The 21,668-nt window shown below is 51.9% G+C and overlaps 1 protein-coding gene across 1 annotated transcript; it reads right to left on the bottom strand.

Moving 5' to 3' along the window:
* Nucleotides 1-15,875: 15,875 nt before the first annotated feature.
* SUCNR1 (succinate receptor 1) lies at nt 15,876-19,526 on the bottom strand. The gene is made up of 2 exons (XM_062582934.1): nt 19,452-19,526; nt 15,876-17,059 (listed from the first exon to the last, which is right to left on the bottom strand). The coding sequence occupies exons 1-2, from the start codon at nt 19,452-19,454 to the stop codon at nt 16,067-16,069; spliced, it is 996 nt and encodes a 331-aa protein (XP_062438918.1). The 5' UTR covers nt 19,455-19,526; the 3' UTR covers nt 15,876-16,066.
* Between the last annotated feature and the right edge of the window lie 2,142 nt (nt 19,527-21,668).

Genomic DNA, 21,668 nt, shown 5'->3' with positions numbered 1-21,668 from the left:
CTGAAATGCATTTGGGTCTGTTTATCACCTATATACGGTGTACCAAAACACTTTTTTTTTTTTTTTGCATCATCCTGCTAACAGAGGCAAAGGAACGCTTAACAAGAAAACATTTTTCACGTTCACGTGTGCAATTTACCAGAAAGAACGAGTACTACCCGTTTATATCACCAAAGGGCAATTTCCTAGAAACACCACAGTGAGTCGCTCCCGAGCCCGGATAAGGGCTTTGCGGGCAGCGGCTGACGGCAGGCCCAGCGGAGCGGGGAGCAGGACGCCACGGGGGCCGACGGCGCCGGGGCCCCGCTGGACGCGCCGCGGCGGCAGGGGCCTGCGCTGCCGTCGCCCGCCGGCTCCTCGGACACGGCAGCGCCCGGGAGGCACGGCGCGCTGGGCCGCACGGACGAGGACAGCCCTGGCCTTTGGGTGACTTTGATCCTCCTGGAACTCAACATTCTTTGCAACAAAGTCACGATCTTCAGTGATTTATACAGCAATTAGTTAGAGCGTAACAGATGCTGAAAGTTCGTGCCAACAGGTTGGCATTTGTCTAATCACCACGAGCCTAGGAACAAAATGCTGGCAGTTTCCTGCAGAAAATGTCAGCAGCCCATTTTCAGGTGCTCGAGACACCGATTTTCCTCCGGGTGCGCTGCAAGAACCATACCAACCATCTTCTTCTGTCAGGAAGCACCCTTAATTTTTAAGATACTCAGATTGAAAACAAACAAAAAAACCCACAAAAAAAATTTTGTACTTACTACTTTCCTAACAAATAGGCAGAGCAGCCCATGCTCATGTAGAAAGTGTAATGCGCAAAACATTTCACACAGCTGCAGAAAGCAAAATAATCTAAGACTCTGTCCTGTTTGCATTTAACTAAACGAGAAGGTGAATTACAGGACCGAGGAAAGCAACCCTTTTTCCATCTTCCAGAGTAAGGTTCAACTTCAAAACTGGAGTGAGCCCTGGGGAGACTGGAAAGCCAAGGAAAGAGTCAGCGACACAGTTACCACTGCACTGCAGGAAAAAAGCAAGGATTAGTACGGGAACATTAAACACACCCTCGCCGCTGCAGCTGCGGCTCCTCTGGGCAAGCTCAGGCTCTCCCGAACCCAGGTGGCTCCCACGGCGCCTGCCCGAAGCCTTCCGCACCAGGCGGTCTGGAGGAGCAGGGGGGATTTCTTGGGCAATACCTGCTTAGCAGCCAGGGAGGAGGAAGCAGGAGTCTCCTCTCTGCAGCAGTTGCCCGGCTTGCTTTGCCTCATTTTACCTCTTTGCAGGACAAGGCTAATGATACCCAGAGGAAGGCAGAGCTACAGGCAGGTTTATGAACGCTGCTGTCAGAGCATCCCAGATGTTAGGTGAACTGAACTAAAATTTACAAGTTTAAGTCATCAGTAACTCTATTAGAAACACTTATTTTTCAGATTAGTAGTACTTTGGACATGCTTTTGACATAACATCAAGTTCAGCAAGGGCAAGTGCATCTCCTGCACCTAGGGAGGAATAGCCCTAGGCACCAGTACAGGCTGGGGACTGACCTGCTGGAGAGCAGCTCTGCAGAGAAGGACCTGGGAGTGCTGGTGGATGACAAGTTGACCATGAGCCAGCAATGTGCTCTTGTGGCCAGGAAGGCCAGTGGTCTCCTGGGTGCATTGGGAAGAGTGTTGCCAGCAGGTGGAGGGAGGTGATCCTGCCCCTCTGCTCAGCCCTGGGGAGGCCTCATCTCGAGTACTGTGTCCAGTTCTGGGCTCCCCAGTACAAGAGACATAGAGCTACTGGGGAGAGTCCAGCGTAGGGCTACAAAAATGATTAAATTCCAGAAGAAGCCATCAGCCCATAATCAGCCTCTCTGCTTGATCTGAACAGCTGTTATCAGTCCTTATAACTCAAACCCAGACTGTTAAGAATTATAGTCATTTTTGACCTTAGCTTTTTCAATTCTCAGTATCAGAAATAGGAAGTATTATTCAAATTAGCCAATTAAGTACCTGTCAGAGAACATTCAAGAGTAGTTTTTGATCTTTTATTATGAAGCAACAACACAAGAGATTACCAACATTTGGGTTATCTTAATGATTTTTCAGACCACAATTAAAGTGGATGCTGTGTGGTCTTCTCAGGGCATCCTGCTGTTTGCAGTATAGAGATCTTGCCAAGTCTTTGAATTGCCCCCACTGTGCAAAAAAACCATGAAACCACTAGCATTTTAACACTGCTTGCCCTACCGTCATTTCTAAGCCTTCAAGTACTTCACCGTTTATCTACAGCACTTAGTCTAATCACAGATTTGAGCAAACACTGTATAGGCAGTATCAACAGAAAGCAAATACCTCTGAATAGCCAATTTATAAGGGTCTGCATCTGCATTTTTCTCCATCAACAGACAGGTTAACCACGCCAAAAAATGGCTAAAAGCTTGCAAATCCACTACTTACTACTTAGTCAAATTGTACCAATTAATCATATTCATAGCTTTTTGTGGCTAGGTGTAATGACTCTGAAGAAATCTACTATACCAGAAAATACAGAAATTAGGTGTTCTACTGGGCCTGAACAGTAAAATTAAACGCCGGCCTTGTACCATCCCATCATGTCTTACCCCAACAGCAGCATACGCCACAGCACGCCTTTGTCAGGTGCAGGATTTGCACACAGCGGGACAGATGGACGCGCTGCAGGCGAGCTGGTCGCCCCGAAAGCTACAGCGAGGCAGAGCTTAGCACGGCTGGACCCGCAGCTGCACCATCTGCACCAGCGTGGCACCGAGATCTCGCTCATCTCGCCCGCAGCCCAGGAAAGGGCCCAGCAGCTCCTTCGCCGAGCCCCTCCAGCCCTCGCACGTCGGGGTTTCACGGACTGCGTGTTTGCCGTAATGCGGGCATCACTCGGCTCTGGTCCTTTTCACTCCCTACAACTTTTATTTAAAGCTGCTTAGTGCTTCGATGCAGAGTATGAAAGCTAATGGCTTTCTAGCTTCCGTCACATCTGCCTCAGTAAGACGTTAAGGAGAGCATAGCTTCAGGGCCACTCCGAGCCACTGCACGAGACCACTGCAGCAAAACCCTTAACGCGACCAGCAACGCACAGCTGCAAGACACCGTCATCTTCCGTGTTCCTGTAAACTGGGCTAATAAATCCATCTCAAAGAACATTACCTCTTTTTTTTTAATGTCTCGTTTTGTTATCTCTTGTTCTTCAATTTAAGTTCTTATGAAAAACATAACATGCATGCTGCAATACTAGATTAGTGTTCAGGAAGTGACCCTTTGTTACACTTGTGATTGTTGCTTCCATTGTACTGCATTTCAGAACCTTCCCAGTTTATATTAAAAGAGCATTTATCTCCTCAAAGACCAATTTTCTTTTACATTTCTATAAGAATGCTGAACATGTATTGCTGTCATCAGACACACGAGGTTGGGTTACTTTGTTCCTCTGTAATAACAACACACTTTAATCTGCTGGTGTGCAGCGCTGCTAAAGGACACACAAAACGCTCGGGCGAGCGTGTCCCTGCAGAACATCCCTGCCTTCCTAGGGAGGGAGCTCAGCAGTAAAACTCCTCACCGCAGTTTATTACTTTGTGAGAAGCACTATTTTATTTGTGCCGTTGGGTTTGCTTGCACTGTTCAATGCTCCTTTCAAGCAAGGGAAGGTGCTTCCCCCGGGGCACCGTGTCCTCTGCGCCCACCCGGGGAGCAGCATCCCAGCACGCTCCCATGGGAAGGGGCTTCTCCTGGCTCCCCAAAGCCCCCCGCTGCTTGCACGTGGCCACCACCTAACAGCCCGGGCTCAGCCGCCCCGGGAAGCCTCCGAGATAAACCAAATCGCAGCGATTACCAGTTTCACAGCGGAGAGTGCTCGGCGCTCGTCGGCGGTCCTCAGCCCGGGTCAGGCTCCTCACCCACAGCGGCCAGCGGGTTACCATGACCCACGCGTTGACTGCAGCTTTCAGGGAGCCTCTGATGGTGAGAAGACTTCACAGAGGGAGCAAGGGCCCTACGGGTCTCCTATTTAATGCCCTCTGAGTCATCACTCCTAATTAATTGGGAACCTGTGGCCGGTGCACCACCTGGGCTTTGATTGCTCTGCCAGCTCTGAGCCTGTGGGAAGCCCCAGCGCCCGCCACTCGGAAAGGCCGATGCTCCTCCAGGCCCTCCCACTGGCCATCATGGCCCCAACGCCTCCCGGCCGGGCTCCCCCCCCACCGAGGCAGCTAAACCGCCTCGGGGTGGGCAAGCAGCACCCGAAGTGTGTTGTGCCAAAGGGCTTTTTGTTTGTTTGCTTGCTTTTTCAAGTTTGCCTCCGTCTGGTGCGGTCCTCATCCTTCCCATCAGAAAGGATGGGTCAAGACAGCAGCAGGTGGAAGGTTTCCTCTGCTTCTCGGTGACACTCACTTTAACAAGCATGTTTCTAGGAAGGAGAAGGAAAAACATCACAAGCTCAAAACTTGCAGTAGCTGGGAGTACAGAATTTATTTCAAAGGTTTGCATGCAAGCCGTTGAACTGATTTTGTCCGTCTCAAGACTTAATTATTTCAACTGACAGGTTATTCATGAGACTTCCCAACTGGCAATTCTTTAGTGAATACGTCAAAAAGCCAAGTTATAGCCCAGGAACAGGAGCAGTCTCCTTCTCTGGAGATACTCAAAACCCACCTGGATGCAACCCTGTCCAACGTGCTCTAGGTGCCCCTGCTTGAGCAGGGAGGTTGGACTAGATGATCTCCAGAGGTCCCCTCCAACCTCAACCATTCTGTGATTCTATCTGTGAACAGCTAAGCAAAGGCAACTTGAATCAAGAGTTAAACATCTGGCTTCACTTTGGTAGCTAAGAATCAAGATAAGATGTCGAAAAGTAAAAAGAATTAAGAATATTAGAACAGTCTAATAGTCACCTTGTTGATAGCATTAATCACGTGTAATGTATTACCTTCAGGGTGAAAATGTTTACACACTTATGTCAGACCCTTATATTGCTAATTACTTGATATAAAATTGCTTTGAACAAACAAGTAAAAATATAAGCATTTAAGTACGTGTTTTACTGCACACTTCGTATGTTGCCCATAGATCTTGGTGGCATCACTGGTGTGATAAAATTTGAACAAGTAGAAGAGTGCTTTTGGCTGGGTTACAGACTCCCGAAGAAAGAGGCTCCTCCTGGGCTTTGGGTGGATCAGTTCAGTAATATTTAAATATTACTGTATTTAAATATTTACTATTTTCAGTATTTAAATATTTTCAGTAAATGGAAGCCAAACTGAAAAGAAGTGAAATCGAGTGAATATCATCATCTCAGTCAACATCACCAGTCAAAAAGCCCAGACGCCGCTTTTAGGGGGGTTTCATTAACTTAACCGAGCTGCGCAGGAACCTTGAAACTTCCAGTAAAGCACTGATCTAAAAACTGGCAAATTGTCCCCGCTCTCGAGAGGCGGCTGCTTAGGTTTCTTGTGAGTGTCTAATTTTATCCGTGTTCATTTTTCCTCTTAATTTGCAGATTGATTTCTTACTATTGAGCCATCTTGGAGAATCTAGCGCAGCTTTTCAAACCTTTGGAGACACGCGAGGGGGCAGACGCTGCAGTTTCCTGTCCACCGAGCCCCTTCGGAGCAGACTGCCTGTTTGCAGCGCGTGTTTTGTGCCTATGGATCGGGGGAGGCAAAAGGCAGCGGTACAAAACCCGCGAAGCGTGCCGCGCAGGGCGCCCCGCGCAGAACCGCCGCCGCTCGCGCCCCGCAGCCCGTCCCGCGCCGCGGCGCTCCGCTGCGCCCCTGCTGCCGGGAGTTTCGGCCGCAGAGAAACCGAGGCTTGCTCGTGCTTCGGCGTGCGGGAGACGCGCTCCTCAGCCCCGGTTCCCCTCGGCAGGTGCCGCGTGCCCCCCGCTGCTCCCCTCCGCTCGCCCCGGGCTCTCCTGGGAGCGGAGGAACACCCCCGCCTCGCGAGCGGCCCTCCGGCGGCACCCGAGCGCGCGGATCAGAACTGGCCCCGGTGCCGCGCTACGCGTTTGGCTCGCAAGCACGCAGCGCTTTCAGACCAGCGCCGCACCCTTTCCGCCTTGGAGACTTACAGTTTCGAGTTTTGCAGAACTGACTCCTTCCTATAACCAGCATTACTCATTCCAAGGAACATTTATTTTTAGTTCACTTACTGTCATTAAAACATACTTGAACTAGTTTCAATCTGACTCACAACTGAATTCCTGTTCTTCTGGAGACCGAGTTTTCTGTCCCCACCCAAAATGCAGGAAGACAAAACAAAACGAAACGAAAAGCTCAAAGCTGGGATAGACCCCAAACCCTGTTCACAGGCTTCTAGAGCGTCTGGGCTCATGTGTCCCAGTGGCTCTTGGCATGGCCCTTGTGGCCAAATACGGGAAAGGTTGATCTATCCTGCTACGATAAGGACACGTCACTCGGAAACCTCCCGAGAAGCTGCAGCGTGGCCAGGCACGGAGGGAGGAGAGCGACAGCCCTCGCCGCGGTCCGTGCAGGCTCACACGAGCAGCGGCGGGTAATTCACGCTGGCTGCTCCTCAGTCCCGCTGGCTTTGCCACCACGTCAGCACCTAACCTGCCACGGATCGTCCAAGCTCCGTCCGCTGAACGACTGCAAAAGCTGCCGTGACCCGTTCAGGCTGCTGTAGGCTGCTTGCCCCAATCTCCAGTCAGGTTCACCAGACGCTACATAACTTATCTACGTTACCATATATTATGTATAGCTCCTGACCCTGCTCATCCCACCGGTAGGCTCCCGAAACCAGCAGCTGGCCATTGCACTCGGCGATCTCCACCGGTGCTCAAAAAGCTGCTTTACTAGCGCTGCCGGGTCAAGTCGGCCCCCGCCTTGGCTCAGGACCCACTGCACATCTGAGCAGGACCTGTGTGCAAGTGCCCGTCCCCTCAAACTGTGCAAACGCTCGCAAGAAACCAGCTCCCGGGCTGCCCAGCTGTGAGCAGGTCACTTACGGAAAAGCCGACCGAGGGCTGCAGCGGGGCTCGCGGGGCCGGCAGCCGCCGGGCGCTGCTGGCGGCCGCCCGGGCGGCGAGGGAGCCGGGCTAAGCCCACACCCGGGCAGGGTCTCCCTTCGCCTTTTGGCCACGCGTAAAGGCAGAATTTTCGTTGCGCTTTACGACCGACGGAGAGGCAGACCACAGCCTTCTTCAGCCTGCTCACTGCGGCACAGAACCAACAACCCGGACCAGACTTCCTCTATTTGCTTACTCAAAGTGTAGCTAAGAGCACAGGTTGGGTTTGTTTCGGTGTTTTTACTTACGTTTGCCTGTATGGTACTCTAAGAAGAATTAAAAGCAGAATGCGACTGCATACATAATTTCGATGTAGAAGTTTTAAACTCATCCCAACGAGGATACCCAAGACAGAGCCGCACGCCTGGTAGGCGCAGCCGTGCTGGAGGCAAGGCCGGGCCAGGGACGTGGCGAGCGCGCGTGGTGCCGGGACGCTTTTTGCAGCCTTAGGCACTCAGCGTGTGGGGCGAGATGCGGGCCGCTCGCTGCACGCCGGGACGGGGAGCCGCGGGGGCCGCCCCGGGCGAGCGGAGCGGGGCGAGGGGCAGGTCTGCACGGCGCAGCCCGGGCGGGAAGACGAGGCTCGTCGGGAGCGTCGGCCTCCCCGGGAGGCAGCTTGCGTGTCCCTCCCTTTGAACGCGGCGTATTCCCTCCTTTCCGACACTTCTGTTCTGCTTTTGATGTGTTCAATGGAAAGACCAGAAGCGCAGTAGTCAAGAAATGGCTAATAGTCGGACTTCTCGCTGGTTAGTTTGGAGAGAGAGAAAAGTAAATGGGGGTCTTAGGGACAGCCACTAAATCAAATGTGTTAACTGGGATTATCTCAGAGAGGGAAAGAACCAGGGTCAAATACGTCATAGAAGTACGCGGGATGTCTGGGTTTTGTCTAGGAACTGCTAAACTGAACAGAAATGACTTTTATAAAGTCTGAGGAAGAAAGAGGTAAGTCTCCGTTCCCAGTACCTATACCAGCGTATTATTCAGCTTCAGATAAAGGCTGGAGGCTCTAGCTAAGCCATAAGAAAACTGCAAATGGGCACAATTTTGAATGATCAGGATAAAAACTTGTATGTTAATCAATAGCTCATAGTCGAGGACTTGGTTAGTCAAGGACTTCCGAGCCAATAGACTCAGAAATAGGCTAACTATGTCTAGATTGGAATTTTAATTAAATAATCCCTCGAGATATTTAACAGCTAAATCAACTCATCTGTATTTCTCAGTTCTCGTCACATGAAAGCAGTATCACGCCGCTGCCAGGCTGTTCCTCACACTGACGTGCCACATGCAGGAGGAACCATCAGAGCTTGCACCGCGCTGCCTTGCAGACCATGCCCGTTATCAGTCTGCCTGCGTATTTTTCAGTAAGACAGTTGCATTGTAAATTTTATTTTTAAAGGAAGAGATTACGAGTTTACAGTGCATAAATTACTACCAATAAACCTCTACGCACAAGTCACAAAATGAACGCAATCAGCTATTACCGCTAGTAGATCTACTGCATCCCATGGCAAGACTTTGAAGGAGGAGTGCTGTCAAGATGCAACAGGTTTTGTAAGACACCATATTAACAAATGACAGTCACGACAGGCTCCTTTGCAGACTAAAACACTCAGTCAGTAAAACTCAAAGGCGCTCTAGAGATGCTCTGCACCATTACCTCCAATTTATGTACGCGAGAACTGAGGCAGGGATGCGGTAAGAGCTCAGTTTACTGCGGCTCCAGTTTCCTTGGCCTTTCGGGTAATTTATCCTCCTCCAAAACAAAATTCCAAATACAGGAGACGGTTGCAGTCCAAATCCAGCAGCCGAGCCGGCGGCGTCCCCCCGCGGCGGTGCCCGACGGCCCGGAGGCGGCCGCGGGCCAGCGCTCTGCTGCCGCACGGCCCTGCGCGTCCTCCTGGAGCAACCACGGGGCCTCCCCAGCTCTGCCTCCTGCCGCCCACGGCGGCTCGAACGAAGGCCCGGCCCCAGCGCGACTTTGGCCCCTTGCTCCGCGTCGGCCCCTGAGTTTCCTCCAACAAACAGCTCTCTCCAGACTCCCGCGAGAGCCCCCGCGGCGAACCCCTCTCCTCCCTTACCGAAGGAGGGAAGGATCTTTCTCCGCAGTCCTTGCGCTCATCCCACCTGGCTCCGTGGGAACCGACCCAAGGGAAGATCTGCAAGCACAATACATCCATAACATTTTATTAACATTTGTTAAAGGAGAAATAGCATTTTTTCTGATTTAACATGGGTTTATAATTGGGAGAACAAATCCAGACCCAGGGAACTGCAGCGATAACAAGTATTAATTGTAGCAGAATGGCTGCATGCAAACATTTATAGTTCTTCACTTGGGTTCAACTGCACAGGTTTGACAAGTATATTTATGAGATTACTACACTTTACCTCTTTGCTTCGGCTTTAAGCTCAGAAAAGCCTGCTGCAATGCTGCCTCTTAACCACACGAGAGCGTGAAGATCTCGTTTGCTGGCCACGAGGTTTCCAGCACCCAGTGACGCCTGAGCTGCAGCTCAGTCTGAGTCTTAGACCCTGATCTGCTGGAAGCAAGTGCAAAGCTCAGTGCTTTGGTGAATATGGACTTTACTATATATCTGCAGTTTAAATTAATCATTGCCAGCTCTTCCCCACTCCTATGTTTTCTAACAGTAGCGATGTATATGGTATAAATGTTCTCGGTTAAATTTTCCTTCTAGAAGGACTAGTAAGTCTGTACTTACTTTGCATTTATAGTTCGTTGTTCTCGTGCATGTTGTACAGATGGATTCTAATAGGGATTTTTTTTTTTTTTTTTTGGTCTGTGCATGTTTATGCTTGGAATTCCTCAGACAGAGTGAAATCAGACTTGCCATTAATAGCCACAATTGACAGATTGGCCTGACCTCATAGCTGACCCTGCTTGAGCAGTGGGCTGGATTAGATGATTTCCCGAGGTGCCTGCCAACATGATTTATCCTATGACCCTATGATATTAAATATTTCCTGGGATTAAACAAAAGCTAGTCGTGAGGCAAACAGTCAATAAAGTGTTCATTCGTTTTCCTGTGTCTTAGGTGGTCCATAAATGGCATGTAGTATCTGCAATTAATACATTAAAAAGAGACACAAAGCAACAGGCACTAGGTATGGAATTTTGGAAAAGTATGTGAAAATACTATCATCTGACATGAAAAATCTCAGCATAAATTGATTTAACATACTACCTTAATCTCTAAATGTTGCAAATGTGCATAATAGGTAGTGCTGAGAAATAGTTTCCAAAAGTCTTTATAATCGTGATTTTCAAAACTGTTTCAGCCTTTTCAGGGTCAAAGTCACAATGCAGAGCATTTGCAAAGCAAACATTACCTGCTACCTTTCTTCACTTGAAAATTCAGTGTTTTGCCTGGACGCCAGGTCAGCTGTGCCACTTCCTCCTTGGGACTGTTTTGAAAGCCCTGTTCAGCCCTGTAAAAAAAAGCCACTTGTACCTCCACTCAAAAGACGCTGAGTCTGACTGTTGAAACTGTCTGCCGCAATGCCTACGTTGGGGGAAGGAAGAGTTCAGGATGTTGCTTGCTTAACCGGGTCGTGCGAATATTTCTGGTTTCTTTTTCTGTGGTTCCTAATTCCACTTGTGTAGAGGAAGCAGGTTTTGCATGGTGCTCCAGGAACAGCCTCGAAGGTAAACTAGGGGGGCATCGACTACAGGGATAAACACAGCCGAGCTCATTTAAGGGAATTAAAATGCTAATGCTGATACCTGTACTGGTCTTATTCTTTTCTTTCTCTTACTTTTGTCACCAAAGTGTTTTCCACACCAGTGCGAACAAACCCACCAGGTCTCCCTCTGCTCATTTAAACTCCTCATGAAGATCCTTGATACTCACCCAGGTCAGATGCTTTCTGCATCCCAGTCTACACTAGCAATATGAAAATGAAAGAAAAGAGAAAAGAGTTGGAAAGCAGCCTGAGTTACTATTCCCCTGCAGCTTTCCTGGTGCTTTGTGTATTCAAAAGTCCCTTCAAATACAGCCTGGTGTTATTTTCTTTTTATCTGGTGCCTCTTCGTTCATGGCAGTGCTTACGGATGGATGCAAGCAATGTATGAGCCGCGTTTTCAGTCATTAAAGTACTGCTTTTGGTCACAGTGCTCATTCTGAAAAACAGTTTGTTTATTTTTAGTTTTCATCAGAGTGAAGTTGGGGCCATTAAGTTTGATGGAAACAACCTCTATAGAATACATTCTTAGTCACACTTACTTTATTTCATGAAAAAAACCTCTCCATGTGTGACAAAAAGGAGAGAAAGCGATTACAGTTGAGGTAATATAGCTGGTAAGTAAATAAATTACTGCAAATGTACCGTGCAGAATTTCTTGTTGATGTCAGCTCCTATTTTTCTTAAGCTGACAGAGAGGAAGTTGCATCTGAGATCTAAATATGATCTATAATGAGTATTCGTGAACGTTATTGCTGTCACGACGAGAATGGTTAAATGTCCCGACGAAGCAATGATAAATGCGGCTTTACGCGGTTGTGACCTGCAGCGTGTTAGTGAGAACGAAGGGATGAGTTTGGTTCACCTTGACTTGTTTACAAGCGTAAGAAAAAGCAAGAAAGCCGCTCTTTTCTCTTCCAAAAGCCTGATCCTCTGCAGCGCAGTGCTAAAACTAACCGTTCTTACAGCGCAAACATAAGCGCACGCGCCCGGGAAGGAGCGCTGCGTCGGAGCCTGCCGCTGCGGCGCAGCCTCCCGAGGCTCCCCGGCCCGGCGGGGACGCGGCTCGGCCCGGTCCGGCGGGGACGCGGCTCGGCCCGGCCCGGCCCCGTCGCGGCTCGGCCTGGTCCGGCAGGGAGGCGGCTCGGCCCGGCCCGGCCCGGTTGCGGCTCGGCCTGGTCGCGGCTCGGCCCGGTCCGGCGGGGACACGGCTCGGCCCGGCCCGGCCCGGTCGCGGCTCAGCCTGGTCGCGGCTCGGCCCGGTCCGGCGGGGACGCGGCTCGGCCCGGCCCGGCCTGGTCGCGGCTCGGCCTGGTCCGGCGGGGACACGGCTCGGCCCGGCCCGGCCCGGTCGCGGCTCGGCCTGGTCGCGGCTCGGCCTGGTCCGGCGGGGACACGGCTCGGCCCGGCCCGGCCCGGTCGCGGCTCGGCCTGGTCCGGCGGGGACGCGGCTCGGCCCGGCCCGGCCCGGTCGCGGCTCGGCCTGGTCCGGCGGGGACGCGACTCGGCCTGGCCCGGCCTGGTCGCGGCTCGGCCCGGTCCGGCGGGGACACGGCTCGGCCCGGCCCGGCCCGGTCGCGGCTCGGCCTGGTCCGGCAGGGAGGCGGCTCGGCCCGGCCCGGCCCGGTCGCGGCTCGGCCCGGTCACAGCTCGGCCTGGTCCGGCGGGGACGTGGCTCGGCCCGGCCCGGCCTGGTCGCGGCTCGGCCCGGTCGCGGCTCGGCCCGGTCCGGCGGGGACACGGCTTGGCCCGGCCCGGCCCGGTCGCGGCTCGGCCTGGTCCGGCAGGGAGGCGGCTCGGCCCGGCCCGGCCCGGTCGCGGCTCGGCCCGGTCCGGCGGGGACGCGGCTCGGCCCGGCCCGGCCTGGTCGCGGCTCGGCCTGGTCGCGGCTCGGCCCGGCTCGGCCCGTTCGCAGCTCGGCCTGGCCCGGTAGGGAGCCGGCTCGGCCCGGCGCGGCCCGGTCTGGCATCGTTAACTAGAGATCACTCCCACTGTAAGATCTCAGAAGGAGCTAGCGAGGATTTTTACTGACCCCCCCCGCCCCCAAACTGGAAACCGTGCTCTTTCCCATCCACTAGAAAGAATAATCAGGATTTTTGATGTTTATTACCAGGAACATTAACTTTTCTCAGAGTCAGTGACAAACTGACTTCATCCCTTCAGTCTCAATAACAACACGCATCGCATCTGCAGCAAGAACCTCTCGCGATGAAAAACACGTGGAATTGAAGGAAACGAAAAATGAAGAAAGGCGACAAAATCTCCGGTGTAACAGCCACCAACGAGCGCTAGGACGGCGTGCTGCACACGGAGGAAGGGTCTCCCCGGGCGCCCGCTGCGCTCCGCGGGGCACGCACGGGGCGGGAGAGAAAGGCCGGCGCCGAGCTCCCCGCGCCTCGCCCCGCGGGTTTCCGCCAGCCCCGCGCGCCGCCCGGGGAACCCAAAGCCGCGGTTAGCTGGAGCGCGCCGTGCCCGCGCTGGCTCGTGCCACGCTCGGCGGCGGCCCCGGGCGGCGGGCAGCTCGCCGGCGCCGCCTCCACCCTCCTCTCCAGCACGCGGCGCTTCTCAAAATACTGAATTCGGTACGGCAGGTTTCTTCTCTGGTAGCGTTTCTGCAACAGCACTGTTTATTATAATAAAGTTACACGGCGTAAACGCCGAGGCGGCGGCTGGGCTGCGCCCACGCAAAGAATTCCCCCAGGGTGTCTCGTGCTGCGGCCCTGGGAAACGGGAAATATTCCTAATGGGAATTCGAGCACAGCCCTCCCCGACCCAGGTCGTGCCGCCAGAGCAAGTGCGATGCTGCTTTTCCCCCTCAGCTTTAGCCAGTGGCTACTTTTGTTCACTTTTTTATCATTTACTGCAAAAACGCAGATGTAACGTGCTGTTGGACGTTAAAGGCAGTTGCATATAGAGCGTAATAATAAAAAGGAGGCTTTATTCTTCAAACAGGATGCAGTTTATTCTCAGCATATTACCCGATCCCCAGCGAAGCGCTCGGAGATGTTTCAGCAGGGCACAGCGGAGTCACGCAGGAGCAGGTCCCGCGCAGCCGGGCCCCCGGGAGCAGCCCGCGCCGGCAGGGTCCCAGCGAGCCCCCGGGAGCAGGTCCTGTGTCGGCGGGGTCCCGGCGAGCCCCCGGGAGCAGCCCACGCCGGCAGGGTCCCGGCGAGCCCCCGGGAGCAGGTCCCGCGCCGGCGGGGTCCCGGCGAGCCCCCGGGAGCAGGTCCCGCGCCGGCGGGGTCCCGGCGAGCCCCCGGGAGCAGGTCCCGCGCCGGCAGGGTCCCGGCGAGCCCCCGGGAGCAGCCCGCGCCGGCGGGGTCCCGGCGAGCCCCCGGGAGCAGCCAGCGCCGGCAGGGTCCCGGCGAGCCCCCGGGAGCAGCCAGCGCCGGCGGGGTCCCGGCGAGCCCCCGGGAGCAGGTCCCGCGCCGGCAGGGTCCCGGCGAGCCCCCGGGAGCAGGTCCCGCGCCGGCGGGGTCCCGGCGAGCCCCCGGGAGCAGCCCGCACCGGCAGGGTCCCGGCGAGCCCCCGGGAGCAGCCCGCGCCGGCGGGGTCCCGGCGAGCCCCCGGGAGCAGCCAGCGCCGGCAGGGTCCCGGCGAGCCCCCGGGAGCAGCCAGCGCCGGCGGGGTCCCGGCGAGCCCCCGGGAGCAGCCAGCGCCGGCGGGGTCCCGGCGAGGCCCCGGGTGCAGCCCGTGCCGGCGGGGTCCCGGCGAGCCCCCGGGAGCAGGTCCCGCACCGGCAGGGTCCCGGCGAGCCCCCGGGAGCAGCCCGCGCCGGCGGGGTCCCGGCGAGCCCCCGGGAGCAGGTCCCGCACCGGCAGGGTCCCGGCGAGCCCCCGGGAGCAGCCCGCGCCGGCGGGGTCCCGGCGAGCCCCCGGGAGCAGGTCCCGCACCGGCAGGGTCCCGGCGAGCCCCCGGGAGCAGCCCGCGCCGGCGGGGTCCCGGCGAGCCCCCGGCGCAGCGCTCCCCAGCCCTGCCCGGGGACAGGCCTCGGCACCCCGCAAGCAGGGTCGCCCGGCGCGGCGTCTCGTGATACGCGCACAAAGCGCCCGTCGGGTTTTCTCTGATGCTCTTTTTCCATTGCCGTCGGTTTCACGCAGCTCCTCCGCTCCGGTTGCGCCGGTCCTTGCAGTGCCTGTTTTCTCTGCACTAAGGTTTCCGTAATGTGTAAAAGTGTTTACCTTTCCCTCTAATTCTCTCCAAGCAGTGTTGGCTGTAGTCTGGAAAGTAAACACTGCGTAAGCTGCCCCTTATCGCTCGATAGATTTTTTTCACCCTCTACATTTGAGGTCAGGTCTATTAATCAAAAAATACATTTCTGCTGGTTTTATTACTACCAGTTGCAACGATTTTGCATGGGATTTTTGGCAGAAAACTGACCTGTTTAGCTCCTCTGTTATTACTGGAACTGTTAATGAAGTTTAAAGTATTAGGTCCAAACCCTACTGCCAGTTACAAATTCTGTTCTCACCTATAGATAAGGTAATTACATTAATTATATGAATAAATGCATTATGTGATTAAGAAGCTGTAATTAAGGGCCGAACAGAACATACATAATCATGGAAAGGTAAGTAAAGCTACACTATGATTTTACAGCCAGATTCAGCCTGAAAAAGTCAATTTGTTTAGTTCCTAGCTCAGAACTGCCTTTATAAATCACTAGGACATGTAAGCAAGGCAATCCTGGCATTTTTGCAGTCATTTTTCAAATTCTAAAGGGACCTGTCAGTACCTGCCCCCCCCCTTGGCTGCCTCCATACTCGCCTGTAACGCCTTTAAGACCAGCAGCTGAATTTTACAGCTTTCTAATCTCTCTGCTATAGTTACAGCTAAAAACGGCAGCCTCGCCGCGCTCTCCCTGCTGGCGAGCACGGCAGAAGACTCCGTCTCACTCTCTGCATAACCCCCCAACTCGCCTCTACGTGCAAATTGGCTCAGCTCTGGGGTTGGCGGCTTGCTAGGAGGGCAAAGGCTCGCTCGCGCAGAGACGGCTTGGCTCGGCACGCGCCCCGGGGGCACGTCGGACCGGCAGCCTCGTGCCGCTGCCCGTTTCAGCTGAGCCGAAGCCTGGTCTGCTGTCAGCTTACGGATCACAAAGAAGCCATCTGGGAGCAACACATTTTCGCTCTAGGAAATGCCACAGCAATATTTTATTTACAAAATCAATCAACTGTCAGTTAATACTGCTTCTATCGCAAGCACGGAAAGTTTTGCTGGAGTGAAATCATTAGAAGGAGGTGCAATCAGGTAAAACAACTGCGTTTAGCGACACAAAATCTATAACCTATATAAAACTAAGAAAATGGAACTGAACATTAATAAAGTTTCATCCTAAGCTAATTTCTTTTTCCATCCCTTGTCTCCCAGTATCAGAGTTCTCCTTGTTAGTTCTTTTTCTGTTCAAGAGCTGCCTGATTTTTGCCATCAGCATCTCTCTGAAGTGGTCACCCATTAAGAAATAAAAAACAGGATTAATGGCACTATTTAAAAATGCAATGGGCCTCGTGATGATATAAACGGCATTGATGATGTGCTGCGTGCACACAGATACATTCAAGGCTGGTATTCGGGAAGCAAGTCGGACATTGCGCATTACGTGATACGGCGTAAATAGTAACGAGAAGATAACCATGGCCAGGATGACTAAAGAAAGAGGTTTTTCAAGTGTCAGGGAAGAGCTGTGTTGCTCACTTCTGTTCTTAAGAAATATAACCATCTTTACGTAGAAGAAGCACATGATGCAGAGAGGGATGAGGAACCCAAAGAGAGTCAGAAACATGCTGTAGATGATGCTTGTTGCTGGGTCTCCAGAACTTGCATAATCTAGGCACTTGCTGCTGGTGGTGGCTGCTGTAGGCCTAAGGAAATGCATCAGTGGCAACAGCTCCAGTATAACCCAGATCCACACGGCCACAGACACTACAACAGCAGTTCTTCTTTTCTGTAGAAAATGTTCTCTGAAAGGATATTTAATGAGCAGGTATCGGTCAATACTGATACAGGTAAGGAAAAGGATGCTGGTGTACAGGTTTGCATGCAACAGGAATCTGTTGCTATGGCAGAAGATGTCCTTTGCCCATTGACTAGAGTAGCTTTTCACCAGTATTGGAAGAGTACACAGAAATAATATATCTGATAACGATAAATTAAACAGGTAGATGTTGCCACTTTTCCAGGTTTTCAAGCAGAAAATATAGCCAAACACAACAATGGAATTTCCAGCAAGGCCTAAAATGAACTCGAGGCTGTACATGGTGGAAAGATAATACTTTTCTAGGAAATTGCCCATCAGCAAACAGTCGCCTGTCTCGTTCTCAGCCTGGAAAGTTAAAGAGAATAAAAATAAACAACAACAAAAGAAAAAAAACGAAAAGATCATTGCATTGTTATTTTATATCACTGCAGTAAGAGGTGAATATGCTCTTTCCTTGCAGCCTAAATGAGTAGATACGTCAACTCAAAGAGTCTGTGCACACAGGACTTCTGCTTTCAGCTATGGAAAGGAGTCAGTTACTAAACAAGATGAAATTCAGTGTGAGAAAAGAAAAAAAAAGGGGGGTAAGGACTGTGAGATAAGTAAGTACATAAACCAAAAGCATCGCCTGTAGCATGTAAACTGCCATGCTGCCTGGCTCAATGCCATAGCAGGAGGGTGGGAAGGGGAAGCGTGGGAGCTTGTCTGTGACTCATTCGTCACAGCCCTTCTCCTTTTCGAAGTCATCTGCCTTTGCATTACACACCTGCAGTCCCATGTCTTACTCGTTACTGAGGCAGAAGTCCGTATTCAAGATTAATACAGAAATAAGTCATTAGTAGCGATATGGCTATGCTCTGAAGATGTTTCCTGGAATTCTTCAAAACGTTAGGAAACAATGGTTTTATTAAATTAACTGAAGCATTAATTATGCGCTTTTGTATTTTTATTAATAAGTCTTTATCAGAATTGCACAGGAAAATATCATGAAGACAGAGCAGGTATCCTGCACAGTACTATTAATATTGCCTAAGGAATTCTGAACCATTCCTGTAGAAATAGGCTATTTCTGTGTTTGCAATTTTATAATTCTTTTCTCACAGTTTTCTACCAAAAAAAACCCTATTAAGGATGGAAGGTATTTTATGACTGAAGAGTCAGAGTTGATCCAAAAGATACTGTAGTCCACAGGGAAATACTAACACAATACAGCAAAGTTCTGGATAAAACTCTTTCGAGACAATTCACAAGCCCTCATTTATTTTTGTAACTAACAATCTATGAAGTGAAAACCAGAATTACATTCAACACCGTATATGAATTATTGATCACAGTTAATAAACTATGCTAAAATTATAAATAGGGAATAAATTATGCTAAAACTCTTGTATAATAATGTGCCCAAAGTCCTATTCCACGAAATGCTCCAGGAAGGAGGCTGCGCTGCTGGGACAGGTTCTCAGGACAGCAAGTGCAGGTCTCCGGCGTGCGCGCCGCTTGGCATTCGGCGGCCAGAGTGTAAGTGAGGGAGACGCTACGTTAAGGGAACTTAAGGAGTTTCAAAATTCTGTCTATTGAGTATTTGCAAAGCTTATTTGTCTGTTTCATGTCACCACAGAAGGCTCTCAGGAACTTTGCTGGAGGAGCCCAGGGATGGCTGCCCCAGCACGTCTCAGTCACCCCTCCTTCACCACTGCTTAGTTTTCTTTTTGGCTGCAAACAATCGCTTTTCCTTTTTGCTTGGAAGTACAGATTATTTCAAACATCCAATTTTTTTCTTCGGAAAGTTTCTCTGAAGGAATATGTTACGCTCAGATTTCTCACGGCAAGCAGAGCATTAACCCATTTACTCAATGAAGTCAGCCTATTTTTAGGCACAAAATACAAACATCTCTAGGAAGCTGCACCAACTCTGCTTGAGGTGAAATTCTTTCTACAATTCGGTTTCAGAAATGCTTTCAAGCAACAGGGAAAGCAATAGAATAGAGTCTCAAGGATTCACTCCTCTTCTTCATGCAAACACATGTACACCTACCTTGAAGGGTCATTACAAGATAAAGATAAATTTTAGTGAGAACCTTTTATTAAAATATTGGCAAAACACAGCTAGAAAGTAGAGGGAAATGAAATGATAGAAGGGTGAAGTATAGATTAAAATTGAAATTCAACTGAGTTCCAAAAGAAGAGCAAAGTGATTCGCAAAATCTGCTTAAGAGATGGTCTCTAAAGAGCATGTAATTATTTTAAATATTTTCAGAAGTGTCTCCAATGTATTAACTCTCTGAATACATGCACATCTGATAGCAAAGTATTTTATCTTATTTTAAAGGTAGATCCAAAAAAATAAACTACAACATGTGGCAATTTCATAAGGTTACCTAGAGCCAATATTTACACTTATGCCATATATCATTAGAAACAAAAATTACAGAGACATGTATTCTCGCTATGATCAGAGCAGCCTCATAGCGTGCTTTTAGCCTAGCCCTGGGTAGCCAGACTCTTGAGAAGAAACTCAAAACTTTAGGAAGATTTTAATTAGAAAGATCATCGCATCGCTATTAGCGTTTTGAATGCAAATAAGGATTTTTTAAAAAGTACTATATTGAGAGGTACATTGATTCGGGCAGTTGTTTTAAAAAGCTTAATCACTTTAGACCAAGCTGCCGGGCTCAGAGAGCTCAAGGCTGCGCCGGGGAGTCCCTGCGCGGCGGGGCCGCGCCCGCGGGTCACTCACCATGCCGAGGGCTGCTGCGCGCTCCCGGCGGCGCTCGCTGAGCGCGGCGCGGCCGGAGCCTCCGGAGCCTCCGGGGCGCTGCGGCGCGGCGCGGGCGGCCGGAGCCTCCGGAGCCTCCGGGGCGCTGCGAGGCGGCGCGGGCGGCCGGAGCCTCCGGAGCCTCCGGGGCGCTGCGGCGCGGCGCGGGCGGCCGGAGCCTCCGGAGCCTCCGGGGCGCTGCGGCGCGGCGCGGGCGGCCGGAGCCTCCGGAGCCTCCGGGGCGCTGCGGCGCGGCGCGGGCGGCCGGAGCCTCCGGAGCCTCCGGGGCGCTGCGGCGCGGCGCGGGCGGCCGCTCTCCCCTGACCCGCGTCGGCCGGATCGCTAGCGAGCCCGGCGAGGGCAGCTCCGCTTGGCCGCGCCGCCGCGGGGGCCGCGCCCGGGCGAGCAAAGCGCTGCCAAACGCGAGCCGGGCGCTGCGCACCGCCTCCTGGCCGCGCCCGGCCCCCGCCGCCCGCGCACCCCTTCGGCAGCTTTGCCTAGCAGCTGCAGGCAAGCCGGCCTTGGCACGGCGGCTCCGGACGAGGCGCTCCGAGGAGAAGCGCCGCGGCAGCCCGCGCTGCCCGCAGCCTCGGGAGCCCCGCGCCGGCGCCCAGCCCGGGCTGCGGAGCGCCGCGGGCGCGCGCGGAGGCGCCGGCGCGGGCGCCGACCACGCGGTCTGCAGGATTCAGGCAGGCTCTTGGGGCAAATCGTGGGGTCCTGCGTCCTGGTGAAATTCGGTTTTCCAGACAGCAGCGGAACCGTCTCGCCTTTCACAGTCAGAACTCAGCCTGTCTGTGAAATTCACAGGTAGTAAACCAGTCAGACAAGGTACTTTAGGAAAACACTTAGCATTTGTATAGTAATGCATTTGAACACTTTTTTTTTTCCTGTTTTATTCTTCATTGGTGTGTAGTATTATATTTTCAAAATCATGAACAAATGATGCTTACGAAAAGTGGTTTTTGCTCCATTGCAACTAATATATTGGAGCCAGTTAATATCAGCAAAAAAAATGTTTCTTGGTTTCAAACAATGCATTCACACTATTACACATGGTTTTAATGTATTTTTACACACAGACCAACATCAGAACCATTCAGCAGCTCCTGGACCCCCTAGAAGAAGATTGGGTTTCAGGTTTCCTGAGGCAGGGCACACTCAGCTTGGGTATCCCAGGAGAAAACACTAATCATTGTACAAAACAGTGAGGGCAATACTTTTTTTTTTAAAAAAAAAAAAAAAAAAAAAAAAAGTTAGCAGGAGCAGGGTCTGAGCTGTGTTTTGCGTGCAATGTGACTCTGTGACATGCTGTCAGAGGCTTCCTGGTTTGGGATTTTCACCAGCTCACAGCAGGTTTGTATCTAGGAGGGATTTTTTTCTTTTTTTTTTTAATCCTGCACGTCAAAACATGAGGTTTGATGTATCATTTAAGTTCTATTGCTATGCATGAGTCTGCTCTAAGTGAGGTTTCAAGCCCAAAAGCTGCTGCTGTGTGTCCTATAAATACACGTTAATGACTGAAGACAAAAGAACAGTCTTGCTTCCCTCGCTCCTGCAAAAAAGTATAACTGATCTCAGCTGGCTACATAAAAAATACTTCACTGTGTATGAAGGCACATAAAAAAATGCAAAAATGTGGTTGGCATTTATAGTTGAGAGGCCTACTTTTCAAGAGAAATAAAATTGCAGCTCTTGGATGTTGGAGAGGAGACTCGTTAATTCACACTTTAGCAAACAGCTCAAAACCCGCTTTATTCACCAGCTGATGGCGACTTCCTCAGAATCACGGAGGGAGCTCAAACCGGCTGACATCTCAGACTGACCAGATGGTCATGCATTTGTAACGTGTGGATGTAGGCTGAGATCCATCTGCCTCATCTGATTCCAGCAGAAACAGGACATTCGTGCAGTACCTAGATTGTGCCCAGCACTGGGGGAACAGCCCCGACGCTGTCCGCGAGGTAGCTGCTCCCAGCAAAACTTTAAAAACCGGAATAAAAATTTTGTTGAGATCCCCACCCACTGATCTTCTCTGTGCTTCTCTCTCAGGAGGCAGAATAAAATCAATCAATCAGAATTGTAATATTTTAAGTAGGTCTCAAAACTCCTCTGATGATTTAGCCAGTTGTACACCGTACATGAGGGAAAGCCCACGGGATTTAGGCAGGATAGGCAGAGGCCCTCCCTCCCCTCTTGGGA

This window comes from Rhea pennata, chromosome 9 (assembly GCF_028389875.1).
Source record: "Rhea pennata isolate bPtePen1 chromosome 9, bPtePen1.pri, whole genome shotgun sequence".
NCBI lineage: Eukaryota > Metazoa > Chordata > Aves > Rheiformes > Rheidae > Rhea > Rhea pennata.
This window is presented reverse-complemented; position numbering and strand designations above follow the sequence as displayed.